The 27,748-nt window shown below is 42.9% G+C and overlaps 1 protein-coding gene across 1 annotated transcript in view; it reads right to left on the bottom strand.

Moving 5' to 3' along the window:
• Positions 1-11,442: 11,442 nt before the first annotated feature.
• Positions 11,443-27,748, bottom strand: part of LOC109918679 (hepatocyte nuclear factor 1-beta-like) — a 94,026-nt gene continuing 77,720 nt past the window's right edge. Inside the window, exons 5-6 of the mRNA XM_048611706.1 lie at positions 14,033-14,208; positions 11,443-11,718 (exon numbers count right to left, since the gene is read on the bottom strand). Of these exons, the coding sequence (XP_048467663.1) occupies positions 11,443-11,718; positions 14,033-14,208 (452 nt within the window). The remainder of the gene's footprint in view (positions 11,719-14,032; positions 14,209-27,748) is intronic.

Below are 27,748 nucleotides of genomic sequence, written 5' to 3'. Positions count from 1 at the left end.
GGGTTCATGTCACACTACAGGTGATACACCACATTATACACTCTCACCCACACACAGAGACACTCACACACACACGCACACACACACACTCTCATACACGCACATACACACACACTCACACTCACACATTCTCATACACACACACACATACACACACGCGCACTCTTCCACACCTGCACACACGTTCTCTTTCCCACACACGCATACATACACACACACACCGACTCACACAAACACGCCCACACATACCCACAAATGCACACACATTCTCTCCATCCCCACACACACACACACACACTCTCTCTCCGACAGTCTTTCTCTCACTTTCTCCCCAAACACACGCTCATACACACTCTCTCTGCCCTCTCTCTCTCACACACACACACACACTCTCCCTCTACGGGGTGAATTTGTGTGTGTGTGTGTGTGAGAGACCGTGTGTGTGTGTGTGTGTGTGTGTGTGTGTGTGTGTGTGTGTGTTGCACGCGCGTGAGAGAGAGTGTATATGTGTGTGGGAGACAGAGACTGTGTGTTGTGTGTGGGAGTGACATTGTGTGTATGAGAAAGGATCCATGTGAGAGTATGTGTGCGCGTTCATGTGAGTGTGGGTGTGTGCGTGTGTGTGAGTGAGTGTGTGAGAGTGTATAGTGTGGTGTTTTACCTGTAGTGTGACATGAACCCAAGATCCCAGTCTGATACTACCTCTTTCACTGACACCTGAAGGAGGAGGGAGGCTCCGAAAGCTTGTGATTTCAAATAACCCTATTGGACTATAACCTGGTGTCGTGTGATTTGTGACCTTGACAACACCCCTAGGTTAAGGAAAGAAGTATCAGCCAGGTTTCCCACAGCCATTCATTGTCCAACAACATCGGCTACAAGTGTCAATGTACAAATGTCAAACATCAGATTCGCTTATGGACTCCTTTATGGTTCAATGGGCTGTCAATGTGGACTGTTTAGGTTCGTACTCAAATTAATAGCCATTTGGTAAAGGTACTGGAGGATAATCTGTGGCTGCAAAATAAATGTCTGAGCAAAGAGGCATCACCATCAGGAGGCAATAAGGAGGATACAGGAGAAAAAGAGGAACAAAGTACTCCCTGACTATGGTCACAGAGAGCATAGTACATTTGGCTGTTAGCCGTCCTCTCAATTAACCCGGCAAGACCATTCCCGGTGGTTCAAAGAGACTAGCTCACTGCCAGGTGCTCAGGGTAATGAGGGATGGCCAATAACTGGCAGCTATGCCCATATCTCAACACTGAATCAAAAAGGGGAAAAGTCATGGTAATGCCCTAGTTCCTAGAGTTATGATGGGATTTGCTGTCAGCGAGGAAATCGGGGATAAAGGATCATTGGAAATGTAACTCAGGAGCTTGCAATAGGACATAACTGCTTAAAGATAACTAAGGTAACGTTTACTCAAGAGTGTGAAGGGCAGATGGAATTTTTCCATGAAGTGCCACACAATTGACTCATAGGTCTCAGTCCAAAAACACAAGCAGACTGTGGCGCCAGTATTTCCAAATGCTTTTTATTTGCTGTACTTAGTATGGGAGCTGATGGATACCAGTGCCAAAATTTAGCTTTGGAAGACCCTTAGCCAATGCCGTTATCTAATAGGGACAGAGTTCGTGCTCCTGATGTGAGTGAGGGCACAGACCGCAGGGAAGATGAACAAACTGACCACAGCACACGGTCCTGAGCATCATTCAAATGGGTGAGAAAAGAGAAATGTAATAGAAACAGACAACAGCATAGCTAGGGGAACATGGTGGCTCAGTGGTCAGCATTGCTAGCTTACAGCACTACGGGACCTGGGTTCAATTCCACCCTCGGGTGACTGTCTTTGTGGAGTTTGCACATTCTCCCCGTGTCTGCATGGGTTTCCTGCCACAGTCCCAAAGATGTGCAGGTTAGATGGATTGCCCACACTGAAGTTATCCATACCATTCAGAGCTGTGCAGGCTAGGTGGGTTAACCATGGCAAATGTTGGGTTATGGGATGCAGTAAAGTCAGTACAGACTCAATGGGCTGAGTGGCCTCCTTCCACACTGGAGGGGCTCTATGACATCCTGTTTTTCTCTCGTTAAAAACAGAGACTTCTAAAGGTTGTGTTACCTACCTGGTTCCAACACTCAAGAATTCTTTTCTAGGTTGGAGTGGGACGGGAAGGATCGAGTTGTCATGGTCCATGTAGGTACCAATGACATAGATGGGGCTAGGAAAGACGTTCTGCTGAAGGATTATGAGCAACTTGGGGCTAAATTAGAAAAGCATCAACACAAAGGTGATAATCTTTGGTCACTATGTGAACTACATGCGAATTGGTATAGGGTAAATAAGATTGGAGAGGTAAATGCGTGACTTGAAGGCTGGAACAGGAGAAATGGGTTCCAGTTCATGGGAAAGAGACAGCTATTCAGCTGAGACGGGCTTCCTTAGAACTGGGCTGAGACCAGAGGCCTGCTGAATCATAAAATCTAGGGTTGTAGGCTTTTGAGGAAAGGGGGAAGCATTGGAGAAAGAGATATTCAATTGAAGGAAAGTTTTTAAAAATCAAAAGATGAGAGAGAGAGCTGAGGCGTAGGACAACGAATAGCTGGATGATAATCAAAGTGTGAAGGAAAGGTATAAAAAATGCAAAACAGTGCAGCAGAAATTAGAATCAGATGAAGTAATAATGGTTAAAAAGACAAAACGTAGAGGCTCAACATCCGAATGCATACAGCATTTGCAACAAAAATAGGTTTGTTAGCAGTATTAATAAATGAATAAGACTCGATAGCTATTACAGAGGCATGTTTACAGGGAACTCAATTTTCAAGGATATTTGACATTCCCAGAAGAGTAAGCAAAAAGGAAAAGGAAGTGGGGTAGCTTTGTTAATAAAGGAGTGTATCAGTGCAGGGGTGAGTAAGGATATAAGTGCAATAGGTCATGATGTGGAAACAGTTTGGGCGAAAATGGAGGATTAACAAGGGAAAGAACTCATGGGTGGGAGTTGTCTGAAGGACCTTGAACAGTTCCTTCACTGTAGGACAGAACATAAATTGGGAGATAATGGAGGTGTGTAAGAAGGGCACTACAATTGTCTTGGGTGATTATAAACGGCATATTAACTGATTAAATCAGATGGACATGGGTGACATCAGGGCAATAATTTACAGAACCTACCTGGCATCAGGCTGTTTTAGATCTAGTGGTGAATGATGAGGTAGCATTAACAAGGAATCTCATCGTTAAGGATCCTCGAGGGGTCTACAAGCACAGTTTGTGGGAGAACAACTCTAGTCTCAAACGAGAGTCCTCAACATAATTAAGAGATATGAAGAAAGAGTTGCCTAAAGTGGGCTGGGAAAAAACAGTAAAGGAAAAGTCAGTGGGTAAGATGCTGCAGACATTAAAGCAGATATCTCAGAACGATCAGCAAAAATGTATTCCAGCTGAAAGAAGGGACTCGATAATAAGGATGAACCACCGGTAGTTAACAAAGGTAGGTCAAGGGGAGTATCCAATCAAAAACTATGGCATACAAAGTGACAAAAACTAGTGGTAGGCCAGAGGATTAGGGGTTTTATTTCAGGAGCTGGCTTGGATGACTAAAAAGCTAATAAAGAGGAAGAGAATGAATATGAAAGTAAATTGGTAAGACACACAAAAGCAAACAGCACAAGCTTTGAATGTTCCCAATTTGGAGGAGGATGTATAGAAACATCAGAATGAGTGAAATGAAAAGCTGAGCTCAGCAGGTAGTAGAGAAGCAACATTAGATCCTCAAGAATGGATGGCGCTGTATTTTTCCCTGTAGAACAGTCAACTACATTAACCTCCAACTGGACCCATTGTCACTGTCATCAAACAATGGGGAAAACAAGAAATGTCCCATTGTGTCACTAAAACAGACAAAGCTGACTAGCCATATTGCAGTGGAAACTTTCTTTGTTGCTGACAGTTGTTTCCAGTCGAGGTTCTAGAAACCTGAACAATGACGCAGTTTTGTGGCCAGCTTGCATCTCTTTAAATAGTTAATTACCCCATCAAAACATCACAGTGTCACGTGCTCTAGCTTAAAATTAACCCAACTAGCTGAATTTTACAGAACAGTGATTCTATAATTTCGCAGAAAGGTAGTTTAAGGAATACAGGTAAGGTCCAATATTCATGCATTCTATTCAATTGATCCAAAACATCATTTACACATATTTGGTTAAAGCTATATTGTTGCTTAAGAATCACACAGCAATGTTAAGTGTACAATAATCTTTCACCTCATCAAAAGCTCATCGATCTCAACTGAAGAGGAGGCAAACATTGTTGATAGCATAGCAAGATCTACTTATGGGGCAGAAGAGAGTTCTTTTTCTTAGTATTGCTGAATCTTGTACACATCAAGATATTTGGCAAGAGTACAAATTTGAGGACAAACCCAATATTCATATTGCATGAGATTATAAATGCTGGTTTTCCCCTTAAGCTTGTATTCTTGGGAATTGTCCTGATGAGTACAAGACAGAAATGTTTGACAAAATGTGCCATTTTTCTCCAGAAATACTCAAGTCCTATACTACCAAACAATTGGTTTTTATTTACCAAACATATGTCTATGGCATACAGGATGACCCAGTATTGCTTGTTCTGAATGATAATATTGTAGCCTTCACTTCAAAGACAACAATTCACAAGAAGACACAAAGTGCAGGGGACAGGGGTGTAGGAAGAGGAAACTCTCTGGTGTACACAGGTTTCATTTTCTCGCCAAATTTCTCTCTTTCTCTTCTCTCTCCTCCATTGCAGGAAAGCCATTTGGCTGTGAATGGCATCACAGCAGAGTTATATCTTTTGTTCATCATCATCAGAGGGTCAAACTTACAGACGGTAAAAAGGTTTTGCATTTAAAAGTTTGGAAAAGCTTAAATTTGGCCATGTATAAATATCAACCTTCACTTAAGAAATATAATACATGACCAATAACTGTGTGGTTCCATGCAGCTACGTGGTCATTTTTTTCCTGTACAAAAGTCAGGTCAGGGCAGAATACCACCTGAATAGCTCTGAAACAAGGGGAAATGATCGGTGGGAAACTGGATAGACTTTGTGGGACAGGTTAAAGGGCAAACCATTATCTTAGCAATTTTCAAATAAAATGAAAGAAGCAAAAATAAAAGTCTGGAGCTAATTCTGTGCCTGAAACTTCTAAATTAACCTTTGAAAAGCTTAATCTTTCCCTGCCTCACACAGGGAATATCAATTTTCTAAGCAGAGGGTTTATTTATCTTACATTACCTCCTCTCTGTTTTGTAAATGGTTCTTAGTGTTCAATTAGATCCAAGGGGTTGGGGCTGTTTAATACAAGTCCTCCAAGTTTGAGCCAAGCTCCACACTGAAATGGAAATGTTTTGTCTGCAAACCTGGTGGCAAACAGGTTACTGAAAGGCTGTGAATAGTTCAAACGGCCACGGGTGTATGAGCAAAGGAGGAAACCAAAGTAATTTGGAAGCGATGGAAAGCAGGAGCAAGAGCCAACAACGGCAAAGATACCTCGAGCACCAGAATCTCACAAACGTTTCCCATTCAAAGTCGCCTTCAAAGTGATTTTTATTTTCCCAAGCAGATTTCCTGACATGATCCTATTCAGTTGCAGCCATCTGGTGTCACATGATCCATCTGGCACACTGGTAGCCATTTCGTCCGCCATTTTGATGTTTGGAGTAATTATCGGGCTGCAGAACTGTTGTGAAATAAGCAGGAGGTGTGTCACCCGTAACATCTGAGAGGAAACAAATTTGCATTTATAGGACACTTCTGAATGTCCAAAGTACTTTACAGCCAATGAAGCAGTCACTGTGGCAACGCAGGGAGTCGAGAAACCAATCTGCGCACCAATGTCCCACAAACATCAGGAGGTTGGTGCAGGGTAAAAAAATCACCAGGACTAGGGGAGGAACTCACTTGCTCTTCTTCAAAATAATGGCTTGTGATATTTTATCTCCATCTGAGAGGGTAGGCAGGAGCATAATACATCGGACAACTTCTTTTTAATGGTTTATTCACAGAAGGTGGGCGTCCCTGGTGAGGCCAGCATTTCTTGCCTCTCCCTAGTTGCCGTGGAGAAGGTGGTAGCGAGCTGCTTTCTTGAACCGCTGCAGTCCTTGGAGTGCAGGGACACTCACAGCGCTGCGAGGGACGGGTTTGCGGAATTCTGACGCAGTGAGGAACTGTTGGTACAGGGTGTCAAGTCACCTTGGAGGGGACTTGAAGGTGTCAATGTTCCCTTGCATTTGCTGCCCTTGTCCTTCTAAGCGATGGAGGTCAGGAGTTTGGAAGGTGCTGTTGAAGGAGACTTGATGAGTGATATGGACCAGACAAACCCCAACCCCTCTCAAAATATTCAGAAGATAGTCTAGACCCTAACTTCTTCTTATTTTAAAGGTAAATGTCAGGTGTTGTGTTCCAGATGCAATTCAATTGGTCAAACTACTCAACGTTAAGCAAAACACAATTTATTCATACGCTATAGTTAAAATACAGCAAAACAGAACAAAGAAAAGAGACAACAAGGTGTAGAGCTGGATGAACACAGCAGGCCAAGCAGCATCATAGGAGCAGAGAGGCTGACGTTTCGGGCCTAGACCCTTCAGAAAGAAAAGATTTGGCTTAGCTGTAGCTCTAACAAAATGCTTCACAAAATAATAGATGTAGTAACTACTAATAATTAACTGTTCCAAAATAATAACATCTCATAAACACATTCTTGGCAAAGGCAAAGTCAATAAAATAGACTGTCTCACATGCAACTCCAGCAGCCCAGGAGGAAAAACATCAGGAGAACCCTGAGAGAGTGCAGCAGGGAGAGATGTCCTACAGCAATAACTGTTACTGAAGATCTAAGAAAGTGAAAATCCTGGTTCTGTGAGAACTTGACCACACCCATTCAGGCTGCTTCTGTTGTTCCAATTTTAAAAAAAAAACCAAGGCCTCACAAGCTGTTTATTTTGTTGGCTTCCCAAATAAACAGCTTGGTACCTCTATCTTAAAGTATCTCTTTTAAGAAAGGGACAAAATAACCTCTTAAAGCCATTGTATTGTCAGATAAGTTACTGCATTGTATATCGTAGATGGTACACATTGCTACCACAGTACATCAGCTGAAGTGAGTATATGGTGATGGGGTTGAACGGGGACCTGTTCACAGAAACTCTTTGCTCTGAGTAGGGAGCATACCAGCTCAGCCAATGACTGAATCAATTGCCATAAATCAAGGTGCAATTTCCCCCAATAATAATTTTATTGTCAGATGAACCCAAATTCTATTCAGGTTTTGCATAAAATTATTGACAGAAAGAATTTCTCCAGTTACAATGTGCATGATCAGTTTATACCGAAGTAATATTTCAGTGCTGCTCCCATGTTCCTGTCTCATACAACTACACTGGCTCGTATGTGATCGTTTCCAAAGGACCTTCATTCCACTTTATGACAACCACGCATGTTCAAGTTACTGTCTGTCACTATTTAACTGGAAGGTTGTACTTGTCCATAAAGGCATTGATCATTAAAAAAAAACCTCAAGAGTGAGCACACTTCCTGCTGTTTCCCCAGCTAGAACTAAAAAGCACAACGTCCCACACCCCTGATCAATGGGAGGTCTTCCAAGAAATATCAGAGCCAGTTTGTCTGAATTTGCAAGCTGAGGACTTATGGCACAGTGGTACTATTCTTATCTCTGAGCCAGGAAGCTGGGTTCAAGTCACACCTGCTCCACAGTGGCTCAGTGGTTAGCACCGCTGCCTCACAGCACCAGGGGCCCAGGTTTGATTCCACCTTCGGGCAACTGTCTGTGTGGATTTTGCATGTTCTCTTTCTGCCGGGTGCTCCTGTTTCCTCCCACAGTCCAAAAATGTGCAGGTTAGGTTGGTTGGCTGTGCTATAGTGTCCAGGGATGTGTGAGTTAGCCATGGGAAATAGAGTGAAAGGGTAGGGGAATGGGTCGAGGTGGGATGCTTTTTTTTGGAACGGTCATTGTGGACTTGTTGTGCTGAATGACCTGTTTCCACACTCTATGGATTCTATGATCTCTGAACTGCCGGATGAGGGAAATATCTGCAAAACATGTTAGGATTAACATTAAGACACTGACTAGCATTGCAAAATGTTCGGCGCAAATTTCTAATGCTTGAAGCTTCCCTCTTTAGTTACTGATAGAATCTACTGACAAAATTAATGAACAGGTGCTACAGGACCAAAAGTAACAAATGCAGTGAGTTACGTCAGTATTGCAGCAAAATGAGGGTCTACTTTTGCAAAATGACTGGTACTGACATCACACAGCCCAATTTCAACCCATTACTTTGCTGCAGGTGGAGAATTTCCTCAGAATTAAAATGACTATGTTAGGAGGTTGTGCTGGCCATTGCATCGTATGGACCAAACTCACCTTGAATACCACCTCACTCTTGCAATGGGAGCAGGAAAGAGACAGAATGAGGATCATTGCCTGGCATTGGTTTCAGTATAGCTGTACTCTGACCTCATGTGTGTTGTGTTGTGACTGGCATCTCATTCCAGGGGCACAACCAAGCTCAGTTGCAACAGTCTAAGTTGTCAAGTTGAGCAATGCGAGTAAAAGTGAAATGTTTGCTTTTGTTTGATTCTGTTGAAGGGATCATTCAGGCCTATTTAGCTTGGCTCAGCTCCTCGAACAGTCAGTAACGAGAATCCAAACAAGTAAAATTAACTTGTATTGACAACCGCCCAGCAGCCCAGATTTCATCTACTGCACCCTCCTCTGAGTTTGAAAGGGGAGAAAAAGAGACTTTATCATATCTCGAGTCAGCTTGATTCAGTTTGAACGGCTCTTCTAAAAAGTTGTGGCCATTAGCTTTCTGAAGCACTATTTGCAGAAGAGCAGTCCGTTCTCTTGGTGCTGCGGATTCTGATTTTCTCATCAACACACCAAGAAAAGCAAGTTCTCAGGTTTTTCTCCTGTTGGGGTTTGCTGTATCTTTTGCAAGTGAAATAGCTAGTGTATTTGCCTATGCTTTTCATATTAACCTACTTGTTAATTGGGCAATATATAAACTCAGTATTAATTAAAAGCGAGTCTTTTAAAACTCAGCAAAGTTGTTATTTCAACACATCTACACTGATGATGTCCCACCACCCTTAAGTGAGGGAAATGAGGTTGATACCAGAACTGACAGATTAAAATGTCGTATAAGACAATGGTTTTGAAAAGGTTAATGTTAGAGACTGCATTAGGCACTACCTAATCTGATGATTCCATAAGAACTAAAGTGGTGGGGGGGGAGAGAGAAAGGTAAAATATCTTAGGATCTTGTAAGGAGGAGACCCATATCCACATGTCCCCCAGTAGACTTGGTAATAAAGTCTAATACCTAATGTAACTTGTGCCAGATTGCTATCAACAATAAATTACATCTTGTTTAGGACAAGCGTCACTTGTTAAGAGTCACTCGTGGTTTTCCTCTATAGCTGTACCAACCCAGTCAAGGAAAGAGGACTGCAGGAGCTACCTATTCCAACCACAGCTGGTAGCAGTTGGCATCAGAGTACATTCAACTTAAAAGATCCCCACAGAAAAATTCAAGTTCACTACTTCCAAAACAGACTCAAATTTATATCATGCCGCTACAGTCTACAAAACCACAAGTATCTATAAAGTCACTTTAACATCGCAAAACTTCTCAAGTCACTTTACAACGAGTGTTACTAAACTGAGTTAGAGCAAACCAAGAAGGAAATTCTGGGGCAAGTGATCAAAAGTTTGGATAAAGAGGGAAGATTTAAGAAGCATTTTGAAGCAAGAAATGTAAACAGGGAGGAGGACTGTTTCAGGAAGGGGATTCCACAGCAAAGAGTCAAAATAGCTGAAGGTACAGCCACACAATGGTGAAATAATTAAAGCTGGGGTTCTTCAAGAGGCCAAAATTAGCGGAGTGCAGAAAATGCAGAGGCTTGTCAGGTTGTAGAAGATTACAGAGGAGCCAAGCCATGGAGGAGTTTGAAAACATGAAAGGTAATTCTGAAACTCAGCTGTTGCTTAAGCAGGAACTGTAGTGGGCACAGGAGGGATTGGGGAAAGGGACATAGTTTGAATCGTGTCCTGATCCTAGCTGATGTTTTCACTGGACAAGGCAGATCGCAGACTGAAATCTGGCCTGACTGAAAAGAAAGCAAAACAAAATATGATCTAACAAGGTGGCCTTTCACTGAAACACAACAACATAATACCATAGATTTGGTTTTAACAATAGAAGTTAATTATGCAAAAGAAATGAAGCTAAAACAGAATAAACCAAGCTATTTATATATAACACAATTTAAAAGATTTAAAAACTCTCAGTAAAAATATAACCCCATCTATCCCAACATCAACAATTATTGAATTCAAACATCAGATGGAGTTCAGTTTTCCATCACATCTAAAGGTCTGAAAAAGGGTCTAGGCCCGAAACGTCAGCCTTCCTGCTCCTCTGATGCTGCTTGGCCTGCTGTGTTCATCCAGCTCTACACCTTGTTATCTCTGTTACTTTCATCTCCTGGTCTTTGTCATTCTCATACTGAGGTAAGCATTTCCTAACAGAACTAAACCAGCACCTTTCTTCAGGAAAAACTGTTCAGTACACCTACCTTCCATCAGGACCTGTGCAAACTGAAGTCAAGAACTTTCTAAGCTATGGGCTTTCCTCCCTCCTGACAAAAACAACCTTGATCCTTCTACATAGAAAACAAGCTAATACTCCATAATATTTACTCTGTCCGCTCATAAAACTCCCCTGACACAAACAAATTTGTTATTACCATAGGCACTCCTTCTCCCATACAAGTTTAAAAAAAACCCAGGTTCTAGAAAAACTGAGAAGTTAATCTTTAAATTCCCTCATGTGCACAGACCAAAACCAACATGCCACCAGTTAAAAATCCAAACTCAAAAATAAACAATATTATAATATATATAAATCACACCGTTTGCACTGCAACTGCCCCACTTAAGAATGAAAATATGCTCTTGGGAGGTATTTTAATTATCCATCCAAAAATTACCTGAACACTATTTCCATGCCACATATTGTAGGTTCAATGTCAATATGTTCCTACTGTGAGTTGCCAACCAACCATATTTTACATAAGTCAATGAGAATCACTTCACTCGGTATCCTTCATAGGTGCTCTTGATAAAACATTGTCATAACACTTTCTTTTCCAGGCACAAGGACAATTTTCAAATTATATGGTCAGAGAATTAAGCTCCGGCGAAATAATCAAAACTACGAGTCTCGAAATTTCTCAAAGAAAATCAAAGGATTGTGTTCGATAAAAACAACAGGACCTTCCACATTGTTGGTAATGTATATTTCAAAATGATGTAAAGCCATCACAAAACTCATTGTGTTCTTCTCAGTCATTCAATATTTTTACTGACATGCTATCGGTTTCTTTGAAAAATGACTAACAGGCTGTTCGATCCCCGTTTCATCATCTCGCAGTAAAACAGTCTCTACAGTGCTGTTACTGGTATGAATGGCCAGCTTGGATGGCTTCTCACAGTTTGTTGTGGATAAAGTGAGTGTAGTTGGCAGCACAGCTTTCAGGTTTTCAAAGACACTCTGATACTCCTGCACTCGTTCAAGTTTTCTCTTTCTCCTCAATAAATTTGTTACAAGGTGCAACAGCAATGCTGAAGTTCGGGACTGATGGGGTAAAAACCACTCATGCGAGCATAATGCAAATTTTCACATTTTGTCCTAGACATGGGAAAATCCAAAATACCACTTGCTTTCACTTCTGTACGTACAACTTTTGCCTTGTTCCACAGTGTAGCCCAAATATGTCATTTTTACTTTGGCAAATTCACTCTTGGCCAGCTTTATAACCAAACTGCATTTTTGCCACCAATCAAAGAATTCAGTCAAGTGGTGTAAATGTTTTACCCAGGTTTATCTAAAAATAACTAAACCACCAATGTAGACAACAGTCTGTCTGTTACTTTATTGGCTAATTGTTGGAAATGGCACATTTTTCATTCCAAACCTTGCCTTGATAAAGCCCATCTGGTGTTACAAAAGATGATATTTCTTTCCTTCTGCCAGTTGACTAAGTTACTGCTACTAATAAGAAAGAATATCATCGCTGTACTGAGGGAGGACAACTTGGGAGGACTCATCCAGTGAGGCCATATGGCTACAGCTCAGAAATAGGAAGGATGCAATTACTTTGTGATGAGATCGTACGACAGGCCTCCCAACACTGTAGGACAGATACGTGGACAGATAAATAAATGGTAGAACTCTTAGTAGCATCAACTTACAGTGGGATCTAAGCATACAGTTTCACAGTTCCCCGAAAGTGGCAACACAAGTTGATAAGGTGGTCAAACAGGCATTTGGCATACTTATTGGATGATTGGAAGATGAATTTTACAAGACTAAGTTGGGCTGGAAATAAGGCATTGAACAAGCAATAACGCTGCTTAATTAGCAACTTGTCATTGCCCGGCAAGAAATTCACCTCAGTGCCTGGCCGGTACTGACACGATGGGTCGAATGGCCTCCTTCTGTATGAGAAAGTTCTATGATTCTATGATTCCATAAATGCAGTGAGTTGCACCTATCGCATGACCTGAAGCACCAACCCATTCGCCCCCTAAGGTTAACCTGAAAGATCCCATTTGGCACTGTTTTGAATAGATAACAGCCTGGCCAATACTTTTCCCTCGTAAGGCCAGTCTTGAATGAGTGGATTTTATTTTTGGGTTAGATGAAGCAAGATAAAAAGACGAGAATTGGGAGTTCTCAATGAGGTTAATCCAGGTGAAAACTGGTGCTGATGAAGCAATTAACCTTCAGGTGAAGGAGTAATCAATAGACTGGCCAGAGCTATCCCTGACCTGGAGAGATGAACTGATCATAGAACTATGCCACAGTTATTCAAAATCCACTCTTACTTAAGTATATCATAAGTCAACTTGCATTCAATTTTAGCTGGCACTGCACTTACAATAATCATCACCAGCAAAAATCTATCGGCTATAATAGCAGCAGTTCTGATTGCTGTCAAACTGCAAGCCCTTCAAGGTTTTGAATAAAAACACAGAGTTTAGAGTCATAGAATTATATAGCACCAAAACAGCCCCTTCAGTCCAATTTGCCCATGCCAATCAGATATCCCAAAATGATCTAGTCCCATTTGCCAGCATTTGGCTCATATTCCTCTAAATCCTTCCTATTCATGTGTCCATCCGGATGCCTTTTAAATGTTGTAATTGTACCAGCCTCCACCATCTCCTCTGGCAGCTCATTCCATACACGCACCACCCTCTGTGCAAAAATGTTGCCTCTCAAATCCCTTTTAAGTCTTTCCTTGCTGACCGTAAACCTATGGCCTCTAGTTTTGGACTCTCCTACTCTGCGCAACAGACGTTCCATTTACTCTATCCATGTCCCTCATGATTTTATAAACTTCTATAAGATCACCCCTCAGGCTCCGATGCTCCAGGGAAAATAGCCCCAGCCTATTCAACTTCTCCCTATAGCTCAAACTTTCCTATCATAGCAAAATCCTTGTCAATCTTTTCTGAACCCTTTCAAGCTTAACATCTTTCCTACAGCAGGGAGATCAGAACTGAGCACAGTATTCTAAAAGTGGTGTCACAAATACCCTATACAGCTGCAACATGACCTCCCAACTCCTATACTCAATACACTGACCAATAAAGGCAAGCATATCAAACACCTTCTTCACCACCCTGCCTATCTGTGACTCCACTTTCAAGGAACTATGAACCTGCACCCCAAGGTCTCTTTGTTCAGCAACACTCCCCAGGGCCCTAACACTAACTGTATACTTCCTGTCCAGGTTTGCCTTACCAATATAAAAATTAATCAATCTAAAATGTATGATATGAGCACATTTGATGACTGAGCCTGTGGAATAAGAGTGCAGTGAAAACACATCTTCATTTGTCCGGTGACAGCACCATCCTCTGTAATTGAATACGATTCGTACAATTCCTGACACACTTACCAATTTGGTATCCGTTGTCAACAAGCTATGGCTTGGCTCCAGGCCTGGAGGAGAGACAGGCTGCAGTACAGTGTGAGTTGTCACCATGGTGCTGTTGTTCTGATGGCTAACAGATGTAGGCACAACATCATTGGAGGCTTGCTGCCCGTACCGTACTCCTGTCACAAGAAAAGAGAACTTAGGGGATTTGTTGAAAAGCACTTAACTGTGAGAACAGAAAGCACAAGCGCTATCAACATCTTGTGACAATGATGGATACTGAAGGTCAACTTTTGATCAAAGCATGTTCTTTTAGTTCTAAGGTCGACAAGAGTAGGAAAATTGGTGTGTGATTGACCACATTATTTAACATTTACAACATTCAAATCAACATTGACAATAAACATATCATGTCAGACTTGTTATTCCTTGGCAGCTATGTCACTGGTTTGGTGTACAACAATTAGCACTTGTGTTCACTCTTGGTGCTGTTGCTAGCAATCACCAAATATGGAATAAAATCAATTTACATTTATAAATATATATAAACATCCCAAAGGAAACTGCAGAGGGATGGGGGATATGGAGGGAAAGATAGCAGTAAATAAATACAGTGGTGGAATGGGTGCTGAAACATAATGACAATGTCAGGAGAGATAGCTGAACATTTGACCAATAAATAAACCTTCACTGAGTTTTTAAGGCTAGAATGAAGTATAAAGGTTTAATAAAAAAAAACTATCAGAAATCAGGAGAAAAAGAATTCACAATACACACTACTGAACAGAGTGGGCACTTGAGAGAGTTTTTTTTGAGTAGACACCTCTTAATCTCTCTCTAAACCCTAAGGTGAATCTGCTGAGGTAGGCAAACTTCACTTTTCCAGTATTCTTGTAAATATCTGATCTTAATATAATAAAATTAGTTATCATTATTAGGACAAATAATCATGCATGATGTTAACATCCAATGAACTATATTTACTATGATTTTGTTTCACACAAGTTTGTAACTAATAACATTTGAAGTGATCACTTGGCTGCGCAGCTCAAAATAAACCGGCTTGCTTTCACATTATGTTATCTTTCCGACTCCTGCTCACCTCTCCCACAACCTGTTAAAGGCACATGTTTTTCACACTTTTTAAAACAAGCCACAAAATCAGTCAAACTTGGCGTGTGATGGATCAATCTTTATGATCTTATATGTCTAGGAGATGGGTTTGACTCCTGTCCCGGGTGAAAGACACTGTACAAAAGCTGCCAAGTAGTACATTAATTTAAGCAACATTTTCTCAGTTGATACAAGCCCTCAAAACAAAGCTACCGTCAATTCAGAGAAGCTGAGGTCAAAATGGCAGCATTATGGAGAACCCCAGGCTAATGTTCTGGGGGCATGGGTTCAGATCCCACTGTGGCAAATTGTGAAATTTGAATTCGATAAAAATGTGGAATAAAAGTCTAATAATTCTGGCCATTGCTGATTGTCATAAAAATGCATTAGGGAAGGAAATGTGCCATCCTTGCCTGGTCTGGCAGGTGACTACATGACTCCAGACTCACAGCAATGTGGTCAACTCTTAAATGCCCTCTGGGTAATTAGGGATGGGCAGCAAGTGTTGTTCTAGCCAGAGGTGCCCACATCCTGAACATTAACATGCTGGAAAGGGGAATACAAATGTCACACTGGTGAACCAGGAGGTGCTATTCTGACACTGGGTAAAAGCACCTGAATGGTAGAAGCAATGCTCAGCATCTAACCCATAGCTGACCTGGTGCTGATACTGGTGACAAATGTTGGAAAGGTACGGGGTGGGACTTTTCCAGTGGCTAGTTAGTTGGGAAATTGCAGGGAGTTTGGAAAATTGACACTCCTGGTGTCCAGGAAAATAATCCAATTTTCCATCCAAGGTTTGAATGGCGAGATGAGAATCTCACTAGCAAGCAGTGAAAGGCCATTTTTTTTTGCATTTACATCTCTATGCTACCTTTTCTCACCCCATTTCTATGCAGTTTGATATCCTCCCCCGCTGCACAGAAAGGTAGACACCAACAGTCCTCACTTTAATGTCAGAGGGAGTAGCTGGTATGTGCTCCTCGAAGCCTCTACATTAGTCAGCATTTCCCAGGAGCTACAGGCATACTCCACAGGCAGTACCACTGTACAGATCATTCGTGGAGATTGGCATTCATCATGCACTAGCCTCACCGTGTTTTCGGGGCACATCTCCCACTCACTTAGGATACAGCTTTCATCTTGCATTTTACAGCCCACTAGCACCTTAGATTGTTAAGGCTGCTGTGAAGCTGCACTCAACACACAGAGGGGAGCCGATCCCATGCATCGGGGCAGCACGCATCTCAGGGCTACCTCGTTTACTCTCTTAGTTTGCAGCATCTCTACCTTGCCTTGTCCTCTTGTGCACTGCAACCCTCATTCAGAACTTACAGCATCACATTATTCCTGCCTTGCCGAGTGTTTTAGTGCAGATACAAAGTCAGGAAACCTGCCATGGCTCTCCATAGTGATCTGACAAGGGGGTGGGACAAGGGGGTGCTGTATGGCACTGTGCTGTGTCAATCCCATACCTCCATCACACCTGGCAAGCACACTGCATGTGCTTCCACCCAATCACCATCTCTCAGAGTGTAAGGGGAGCGGTCCTAGTCAAATTAAGGAGACCGTCCTAAGTCAATTTCAATGCAGAAAGGAACATGAAGGTTTGGGGATGGGGGGGTGCACCCAGACTGAGAGGCCGAGCCTGCGACTTACTCCATGAAGCTCTAACTTTGTTGCTTTCCATCACCATCCAAATCACAAATGTGCAATCAAAACAGAGTTGGCGTGGAGGACGCCTGCATTGGTGGGGCCTGTTGGTCTTCAGTTCTTTAGGGGGCATTTGTAGCTAGAAGGCTGAGACAAAGTGAGGCCATCCTGCCCAAATACATGCTTGCGCACCTCCTCCACACCCCCACTGCTTGAAATGCCACAGGGTAGAGGGCAGCAGGCAGAGAGGAGATGGAGGGCCAATGTACCTCTGGGGTGTCCTCGAGGAGAAGGCTAGGGATCTGTGTGTGGGTCATTTTCTGGCTGGGTGCCCTATCTCCTTGTGAGGGAAAAGGCACCTGGAGTGAGGTCTTGCTGAGCACCAGTGGCGAGAATGATAGAGTGCAGGGAGCATCAAGTGTGCTGGATCACCACCACATCCCCTTCTGCCTGGACCTGAGTAGTGCTTTGTCTCTGGCAGCCCTCTGAGTGCCAGCACCCCCTGGCATTTTGTTCTCAAACGAGCTGCAGAGATCATAGAATCCCTACAGTGTGGAAACAGACCATTTGGCCCATCAAGTCCATACCAACCCTCTGAAGAGCATCCCACCCAATCCCTGCATATCCCATGGCTAACGCACCTTACCTGCACATCTTTTAACTGTGGAAAGAAACCAGAGCACCCAGAAGAAACCCAAGCAGACATGGGGAGAACGTGCAAACTCCACTCAGTTGCCCGATGGTAGAATCAAACCCGGATCCCTGGTGCTGTGACGCATCAGCGCTTACCACTGAGCCATCATGCTGCCTTATGTGTGAGTGAGATGTGTCAATGATGTGTTTGCCTGCCAGGACACGGGGATCCTAGCATCACCACGAGTGGGCACAGCCCTCTGCAGCTACGGCAAGGATTCTCTTCTAGAGACAGACAGAAGATGCATGTCAGACACCCTACCACCTATCTTGGCCCCTTCTGCCCTATTGTGGGCCACTTCCGCCTGGAACAGTTGGAAAGCTCTTCAGAGGGTTGGCGGGCCGAATGGCCTCTATCTGCACTTTCGGGATTCTATGATTCTGTGATACAAGGGCAAGGATTGAGTGAGATGAAAGTGGCTGGCACAGCTGTTAGTAATGGTGAGGGAGAAGACAGCAAGATGTCCCAAATGAGTGCAAAGGGCAGGAAGGTTTGGTGGTCTGGGGCAGAGGGGGGCTGGGGGTGAGAATAATTACAGGAAGATGCTGCATGCAATAGAGTGGCAGATATCAGTCTTGGTGGGAGGTGGGTGTGGTGGCAGAGGTTGAACGAGCGTGAAGGAGCAGAGAGGATTTGGTGGCACTTAGAGTGGCGAAGGTCATTATCCACCTTCCCATATTGTTGGGCGTTCCTTTGGTCTGTCAAAGCCACAGTGACCTTTTCAGCACAACATGACAGAGTCTGGTGCCATGGCCTCCTCTCCTGGTCCTAAGGAGAGAGGTCAACCTTCCTTTCTACCAGAGCCACCAAGTCCCGGTTGGTGAAGCCAGGTGCCAATTTCCCCTGCTGAGCCGTATCCTTTAGAATTGAGTGGCGGCCCACTCTGAATGGAACTGCCTGTCGCACTGCCGGGATTTGAGTGCAGTGCCAGCGGCACAAAACCCAGAAGTTCCTGGCAGTGGTCAGTACTTCTACCACTAGTGAGAAGACAATAGTGTGAATGCAGTGTCACTGAGGTATGGCACATTCACACTGACAAGTTGTGCGAGGTAACTCGCTAGAGCTTATACAGGGAAACGCTTCACAGAATCTTCCCAGAAATTGACACTGAGCTGATTTGGTGTCAATTTCAACCCCTGGTCTTCAACAGCACCAAAACCGCCAAAGAATAAATTCAAGAAATTAAAGCAATACTTTTAAATCCATGAATACGTCCTATCACTGAAGTATCTGAGATATGTTAACATAATGGACTTCTCGTTGGAGAATAAACCAAAGAATGCCGATCCCATCATGCAAATTGAGAATTTGAATTCAGTTTTACAAAAAACAAACTGTTTTCAGTAAAAAGAATTTTGCATTGCCAAGAAGACCCTACTAGTTTTTTCATATCCTTTAAGGAAGAAATAATCAGTGAAATTAAATGTCAAAATTTTGATACTGACATTAAAAATGATCATGAAGACAATGGGTCATTCTGATTCTCTAACTGGTTCACTCATGTCCTTCAGGGAAGAAATCAGATAATCTTTTCGTGTCATGTAAAACCTGAGTCTGCAAGGCTTCTCCATGCTTGAAACTTTGGGAATAATTTTAAACTAACTCATTAGCATCTCACAAGATCACGGTGGCTTAGGACTACTACCTCACAGCACCACAGGCCTGGGTTCAATTCCAGCCTCAGGTGACTGTCTGTTTGGAGTTTGCAATGTTCTCTCTGTGTCTGTGTGTGTTCCCTCTGGTTTCCTCCCAGAGTCCAAGGGTGTGCAGCTTAGGTGGATTGGTCATGCTAAATTGCCCATAGTGTGCAGGCTAGGTGGATTAGCCATGGGAAATGTAGGATTACAGGGGATTGGGTGGGATGCCCTCGGATGGTTGGACTTGATGGTCTGAATGGCCTGCTTCCACACTGTAGGGATCCCACTACATGGGGAGTTTAATGTTGAACAAAACGAGGGGAATGTTTAAAAGTGGCGTTGCATCTGATCCCATCATGTTTCCCCAGTGGAAAGGTTAGGTTAAACTTTGGCTGTAGATTGTCATGTTTTTAAATAATATGCAAATACATTGTATTATCATAAATTATTCATTTCAAGCACTGATGAAAAGTAATGTTCCTTGTCCCCTGCCTCAGCCCCATCTTTTGAAGAACACCATCTACTGTAACAGTGCTGTATTTACGACCATGAACGAAAGCACCCAATTTGAGACACTAACAATTGGATTCAGCCTGCTCGAATACTTTTCACACACGATTCCTATAGCTTTGGATAGAAAGGGCTTTTATCTTCAGCCAGTCCCAAAGATGAGAGGTCAGTGCCTAACCTATTTCATTACTCCTGATTAATTACGCTGTAAATTTAAAATTGCGCACATATGGAGTTAATTTTTATCTACTAACACAGGCAGGCTCAATAAAAATGAACGGTCACTAATAGTGTAAGCAATAGGGGTGGAATTGTTGATATCACTGTGAAACAGACCTTAGCAATTAGAAAATAAATCCAGCATTCCAATTCTGAAGTTAATTAATAAACTGTTGTATCTGGATTCATAAATGAACCATCCCACAATTTCAAGTAAGCCCACACTTTGTAGTAATGTGGAGTAAAATTTAGAAAATGACTGATTTCAAGAAAGTTTGGGAACATGATATGGAATTTGTCAAATGGCAAGGAGGACAAAGCTGGGCAAAAAAGCACAGCAGTATTAATGAAAATGGCCAACTATGATTAACAACATCATCCCACAGATCTGAGCTATTGTAACATCTGAAGCAGGGCCAATATTGGTGTAGGTGTCTGCAAGGGAGATTACAGGAATGATGAAAGGTAGACTAATAAGCTTTTAATTATCTGGATGACATTTTAACAAAGTTCCCAGGGCACAGAAACACTGAGCAATGTGGACACAGTATTGTGTGATATGAACATTGGTATTTCCATGCATGGAAATGCAGTAGTGCTTCAACAGTGCAGAGAGTGGAACCTAATGATTGCTCAGGTTCTATTTCCAACTTAAGGTTAATTTTGTGTGCCACTACACTCTTTTGGCATTCCCCTTTCTTGTTCCTTTTTGCTTAAGTTTGCTCACCCATTTATCGGGTGGCATGGTGGCTCAGTGGCTAGCACTGCTGCCTCACAGCACTATGGACCTTGGTTCAATTCCACCCTCAGGCGACTGTCTGTGTGGAGTTTGCACGTTCTCCCCATATCTGTGTGGGTTTCCTCCGGGTGCCCCAGTTTCCTCCCACAGTCCAAAGATGTTCAGGTTAGGTGGACTGGCCATGGGAAATTGCCCGTAGTGTTCAGGGAGGTGTAGCTTAGGGGGATGGGTCTGAGTGGGATGCTCAAAGGGTCGGTGTGGACTTGTTGGGCTGAAGGGCCTGTTTCCACACTGTAGGGATTTTATTCTGTTTTAATCTTGCTGCCAGGCTGTATGTTTCTCTTTCCTCCTTCCCATTTCTGTCAGAGGCTGTTCTGTCCACTGTCCTGTTCTATCTTTCTTGACGCTGCCACCATCTTGGTGAGTCATTGAAAGAGGTCATTTAGTCAGCGAGAAAGGAGCAGAAAATAAAACTTTCATTTGAGAGGGTGCAGGCCCCAAATTAAACCTCATTAATATAAATAAGCACAATAAATTCAATAGGAAATTAAGGAGAGACCTACAACTGTGATCAAAATTTGACAAGCATTGCTACCATAAGGAGCAGTGGAGCTAAATGGCAGAGACATATTTATGGAAAAGCTCATAGAACCACTACAGTGCAGATGGAGGCCATTCAGCCCATTCAGTCAACACCAACTCTCTGAAGAGTATCCCACGCAGATGCAGGGAGAACATGCAAACTACACACAGCCAGTCGCCCAAAGCTAGAATCGAACCCAGGTCCCTAGCACTGTGAGCCTTTACATTGTTATTTAGGTGAATGAGGAATAGATGGATATGGATAGAGACCTATTTGAAACATTAACTCTGCTTCTCTCTGCTGCCAGACCCTGCTGAGTTTCTCCAGCACTTTGTTCCAGATTTCCATCATCTGCAGTCATTTGTTTTTGTTTAGATGGATATGCTGGAGGGTGAGACAGGGAACCATGGTGGGAGCTTGTGTGTAGACTAGTCGAGCTGTGGGGGCTGTTTCTGTGCTGTAGGCCTGACGTGGTAATTACCTTCTCACCAAAGCGCTTCACTTCAGTGTCAGCCATTTGTGTATGCAACAGAACTGGGATAAGTCACACATATACTGGGTGACTGCTTTGGGGTACACCTCTGCTCAGTTCTCAAACATGACTCACAGCATTTTAATTCTCTGACCTAATCTCACCATGATCTCTCGGTCTTCAGCCTCCACTAAAGCCCAGTGGATGCTCATCTCTCAATTAGGAACTTTGAAACCTCCCAAATTCAACGTTAAGTTCAACAATTTCTGATCTTTACCACTGCTCCCGTTTTCGCAGACAGCCACAAGTGATAAATAAAGTTGTATTTCTCAATTAGACCTCCTCCAGACCCAGCTTCTGCTTCTTTACGTGACCCATCACCATCCACTGTCACCACCGATCATAACCCATTTTGTTACTTAATCACTCTAGATTTCTGCCCTTTCAGACACCTCCCTTTCAGTTTCCCTCCTCCCCTCCACCCATTTAAAACCTGGTACATTTCCAACTCACAAGGTCTGTGATTTGAAGCATGAGTTTTGTTTCTGTCTCCATAGATGCTGCCTCAGCACCTAGCGATCCCAATTTCAAATGTCAGGTTTCGAGCATCCAGTGTTTTGCTTCTGTACAGAGCTAACTCATCACCTGACAGCTTCTCCGAACAGGTTGATTCGAAAATATCTTTGGATTGAAGCACGACAGTCAGTGTCAGGCTCTTGTAGAGTCACTGTTTCTAAGCCAGGAAGCTTGGGTTCAAGACCCACCTTGTCCAGAAGTGTGCAATAATATCTGAGTAGGTTGAAGAGAAAACATGTACTCCATCCTTGCACGTCTTGAATTGCAGTGGAAATATCCCTACCTCTAGACCAGACGCCTGGGTTCAAATCCCACCTGCCCCAGAAGTCTCCCATAACATACCCAAACAGGCTGTTTAAAATAACTATAAGTCCCATCCTCCATTATACAAAACAGAATTCCCCAGATGCATTTTATCATGCTGTTGGAAAAATATGGTCAGGTTACTTTGAAACAATCTGCTACTCCCACTGAAATCTAAATGCATTTTAATGGCAGCTGAAGGATTCGAAACATGAAACATTTCCACAACTGTATTTTCTTAAACATCCCGGGAGTGAACAGAATGGCACAAGGTGACTGCTGACACAAACTGGGTTTCCCAATCTCAATCAAGGAGACCTAAAGCAGGCTTCAAGTTTTCATTTGCAGACGGTCTAAAACCCATTTCAGATATGACCTTTGGCCGCTTATAATTTAGACTTGACCAGTATGGCTAGTGATACACTTACCACACAAAAAGGGCATGTGTGTATGTGGCCTATAATACTGGATTCTCATCTTCTGCCTGTAAAATGGTGCAGCACCGACTCATTGCCAGGCCACTTATACTTGAAGGTACATAAACGATGGATCAAGGGGTTTTAAGGTTTATCTCTCATATATAGAGGGAGCAACTTCAAGATAAGAGACAACATCAGTTCAGTGCTTTCCTTGGACTTCAGTTATTTAACCCAGGTTTTTATTATTATTATAATTATTATTAGCTGTTATTAGCTATTATTTATTATTATTAGCTGTTTACTAATGAGATTTGCAGGACATTTCAGCACAGCTCAGCACTATATATTTTGGCAAAATGTGCTATTTCAGGACATTCTGAGCCATAGACAGCAGAAAACAGGTCCTTAAATTCAATTCCCAGTCTGTGTCGTTCACTGAAACCAGCTAAAGTAGTGGCAGGAATTTTAAAACAGGCCTCAGTATTTCTGGGTTCACGCAGGAAAGCTGTTCAAGATTTATCACTCCACAATAAGTATCCAGTAATTCCTTACCGGGCATCTCTATGGATAGCATAGGGTGCCAGTATTGAGCATGACTTCCAAATGCCTGTCAGGAATCATGATCAAAGTTTCTTTGTGACAACAGACCATTGCTGTAAGGTGTCAGAGGGTGAGCCAGGAACAATGCAGGTAATACATTTAAGAGAGGAGGCAAGATAATTGGAATGAGAGAGACTCTGTATGTGGGCTAAAAGGAAAATCCCAAGGTCATTGCATTGAGTGAAATTTCTTGTCATTCAAAGGCCAGACTAAAAGAACTGAGGAAGGATTTCCAGTATCAATGTTTAGTGTTGATACATTGAGAAATCGCGATTTCTCTCAGGAATTTGGAATGGCAGCGTGATTAGAAATGGGTAGTAACGTTCATTCTAAGCCGCGAGGCTGCAAGTGTGCAGCCATTCCAAGGTTCCTGCTCAGTGACTGGAACATTGATTTCTGGCCTCAGCCGCAAAGAAAATGAGAGGCAATGCTGGTGGTTGGCTGAAGATCCATGAGATGCATCGAGAGCAAATTGGTACTTTCGTTAACCTGGGGGGAATTTATCTTCCTATTGTGATTCATTCGGAAAAAGTTAAAAATCACTCAGCAAAAAGCCCTCTCATTTCTATATAGAGTAGGCTTTAGTTACTGAAGTACATAGGATTTAAGTGTCCAAAGTACACATGATTCCATCATAATATTAAGATATTATCTTTAAATATGAAAATGGCCCAATGCATTTTACAAAAATTGGATATATGACTAATCACAAATAGTTGTACATGAACTCTATAGAGGTATTCCTTGGAAAGGTTAGAATTGATCAGTGTGATAAGGTGTAGCATTTTTCTGCACTGAATACTAAGTTTTCAAGCTGGCCAGCAGACCATCAGGTAGGATCATTACAAGATGTTGGTAAACAGGGCCAGTAATGATGGACAGACATTCATAGAATCATAGAATCCCTACAGTGTGGAAACAGGCCCTTTGACCCAACAAGTCCACACCGACCCATCCCCCTGTAACCCACCTAATCTCCACATCCCTGAACACTACGGGCAATTTAGCATGGCCAATCCACCTAGCCTGCACATCTTTGGGCTGTGGGAGGAAACCGGAGCACCCAGAGGAAACCCACGCAGACACAGGGAGAATGTGCAAACTCCACACAGACAGTCGCCCGAGGGTGGAATGGAACCCGGGCCCCTGGCACTGTGAGGCAGCATTGTGTACTGGAGTCAGAAATAAGTGACAAATAAAATCGCTTTCCATTTGAAGTAAGCTTACAAAAAGTGCAGGGTTGATTTAGCACAAGAGGGCACATGGTGGGCAAGAGGAACTGTGGCTGAATGAACATATTATTGAGTCTTATCTGTGGCAGATTTCAACAGAGAAAGAGGAGAAAAGCAGACCTGACCAAAACACCCTCTCTAATCTTCCACTGGTCTGCTGTTGGTCCTCAGCTCGATTCAGAATTGAATACAATTTTTAAAAATAGCTGTGAGAAGTACTGGTTGAAGTGTCATACAATGGGAGTTGGAACTGAGTTGGTAAAATAAGGAAACTGATTTTATTTTGTGTATTAACCAACACACCCTTTAGGACCCTTGTAGATTTAAACAGTACATTGTCCCAGGAGTGGATTTTAGAAGGCATTCCGAGCGCCAGTTTACCCTCAGAGTCAGAAACATACTCCAATATTTAAGCTGACAATAAGGTGACATGCCAGTGCATATTGCAGTGGTTCGGATGGTATTGCAAATCACAGGGTATTCAACAAAGCGCAGGAGGGGGTGTTCCTGCCAACATTCCTCTCACCAATTACATCCAAACAGATATAGCCTAGCTGCTGTCCTTACTGCACACAAATTTACTTCCACATTTACCCCCATGACAATGGTACTGGCAGGTGTGATAATTTCACTGTGTATTGTCAGAGGTTCACAGACCAGCCAATATATTTTAGACAAGAAGGCATGAGCTGACAGGGAAAAGGACAATTTATTATCAAAAGATGTACTGAACAAAAAGCAGCAACTGGTATGTCAGTATACCTTTAAGAGATATACTCATGACATCATCACTGTATCATAGCATGTGACCTGACAGTGGAAAGATCTCAGACTCTACCATACCTTGGGTCACTTGCTGTAAGTCTCAAACACCCGGTCTGGAAACAGCCATAAGGCAGTAAGGAGTACAGTACAGTTTTACCTCCCATTCCATGCCATTTAAAGCCAGAGCCTCTCAAGAGTTTATGACTACTGCCTCTGGCATTGGTATTAAAGAAGTCATTAAAGTATCATTGCAAGGCTGCCATCTTCTGTCGCCCAACCCAACTCCTCATTAGTTACCTTGCCAATGGCTACACTGATCCAAGTTTGTCTCCCCACAGCTTGCTTTCTGGATTTACATGAGAATGCAGTCTCCAAATCACCAGAACTCCAAAAGTCAGTCACTCAAAAGTTAGAAGTGCTCAGCAGACCAGGTTCTAGAAACTGATGGTTTTGTGAGCCCATGATTTTACCATCAGAATATGGCAACTGGTCTTCTTGATCAGAAGTAAAATTAGATCTGGAGTGATGTGTCATGCCTCATGCTTAGTATGTCAGTATGTCTTTAAGAATTGACCACGACATCCTCACTGTATCGCAGCATGTGACTTGAGGGTATAAAGATCTCAGACTCCACTGTACCTCAGATCACTTGGTGCATGACACTCGATGGAGGCATGTTCCTCTGATTTTAACCCAATGGCTTCAAATTGACCCAGCCATTTATTTGGGCGAGAAATGTAATGTTCGTGCATAATAACTTTAATAATTGTCTGTTGGATTCTCCAATACCACAATAACCACATCCAGTTTTTTATTTTAAGGAAATGAAATGAGCATGGCCATATTGGGTAAAGCACACTGCTGGGGACAAACTCACACCAGTTTAGGCCCAGTGCACTTATGGAGGGCCTGGCTGAATTTTACCGTGGCCACCAGAAATCCAACATGGTACCAAATGGGAGGGTCCCTCATCCGCAACTTGCTCAATAATATTACTGGGAGCGGTCTAATTGGTCGTCTCTGACTCACCATCCAATGAAAGAGAATGGGTGGGTTGGAGATGCTGCCGGGCCAATCAGAGGACCAGCAGTTCTGAAGTCTGGTGCCAGGGGAAATCCTGTCCCTGATATTACTGCTCCTCTGCCCCTTCCTAGAATAACAGGCTGCAGCCCTCCATCACCTTCCTGTTTCTCCCCATACCATTTGCTTCCTCTCTCTCAACCCCGTTCGTCCCTTTCACAAAATGCTCATTGATTTCCCAAAACAGAGCCTTCAGCAGCTTAGATGCAAAAGGGGAAAAAAAAGTCTTGCTCCATAAACTCAGCAAGGGAGACCAACTAAAAAATAAACATTGAGTAGATCAGAAACTTCATTGAATCGGAGCCTGGAGGCTGTAACTCTCCCTGGTGGAGGATGCTATCCAAAGAAGTCATGTTTTAAATTTGACTGCCTTCACAAAGCTGGTAGTGTGGTAATCTGGATGTTAGACAATAATGCAAAGGAGTGACATTGTGCCTGCTTCACATTATCCCTCAGTCAGGGTGGATGTATAAAGGGAGTTAGCACCTCCCCCACCCTGCCGACTGCTCACTTTTCACATTGCCCCTACCACAAAGCAGTGCCAGGCATTAATGATGAAAATTATTGGGTGATCTGTTTTTGCCATTAACGCTGAATGGGAATCTGCCCACTCTGCCCCTGTTCCTGTGGAAAATTCCTGGAAAAGAGGTCAGAGAGCCAGTGGGAAACATCCCACTCTTATCCAACTTGAAAAGTGGGGAAAATGCAGGCCAGCCAAGTCTGTAGCTGATGTAGCACATTCCCCAGCCAATATATTGAACATTACGATGGCTAAAACGCTGTCTGCCCATCACCTACTGACCTACTTCAAACCTTTAGTGCCCATTAAGTAGTTGATAAAAAGCTTTAAAAGCATAATGGTTATTAATTGGTTGTCAAATCAGTGCACAACAGCTTGTCAGCACTGAAATGCTGGTAACAGATGACAAGCTATAACAGGAGTTGCTGATTTCCAAAAGTAAGTGAGCTGCCTAGTCATGGTTGAGAACTGTGCACTTCTCCAGTCTGGTGCAGAGGATCTTGGTTTATATTCTTCTGATAGACATGTAGCTCTTTCAAAATAGGCATCGGTCCAAATCTTTCATCTCCGGATTTTCGGAGACCAGACCCATGCATGAAGATGC

The sequence above is a fragment of the Rhincodon typus genome, chromosome 24 (genome assembly GCF_021869965.1).
Source record: "Rhincodon typus isolate 14 chromosome 24, sRhiTyp1.1, whole genome shotgun sequence".
NCBI classification, from domain to species: Eukaryota; Metazoa; Chordata; class Chondrichthyes; order Orectolobiformes; family Rhincodontidae; genus Rhincodon; species Rhincodon typus.
The sequence above is the reverse complement of the archived record's forward strand: the minus strand, read 5'-3'. Positions and strand labels throughout refer to the sequence as shown.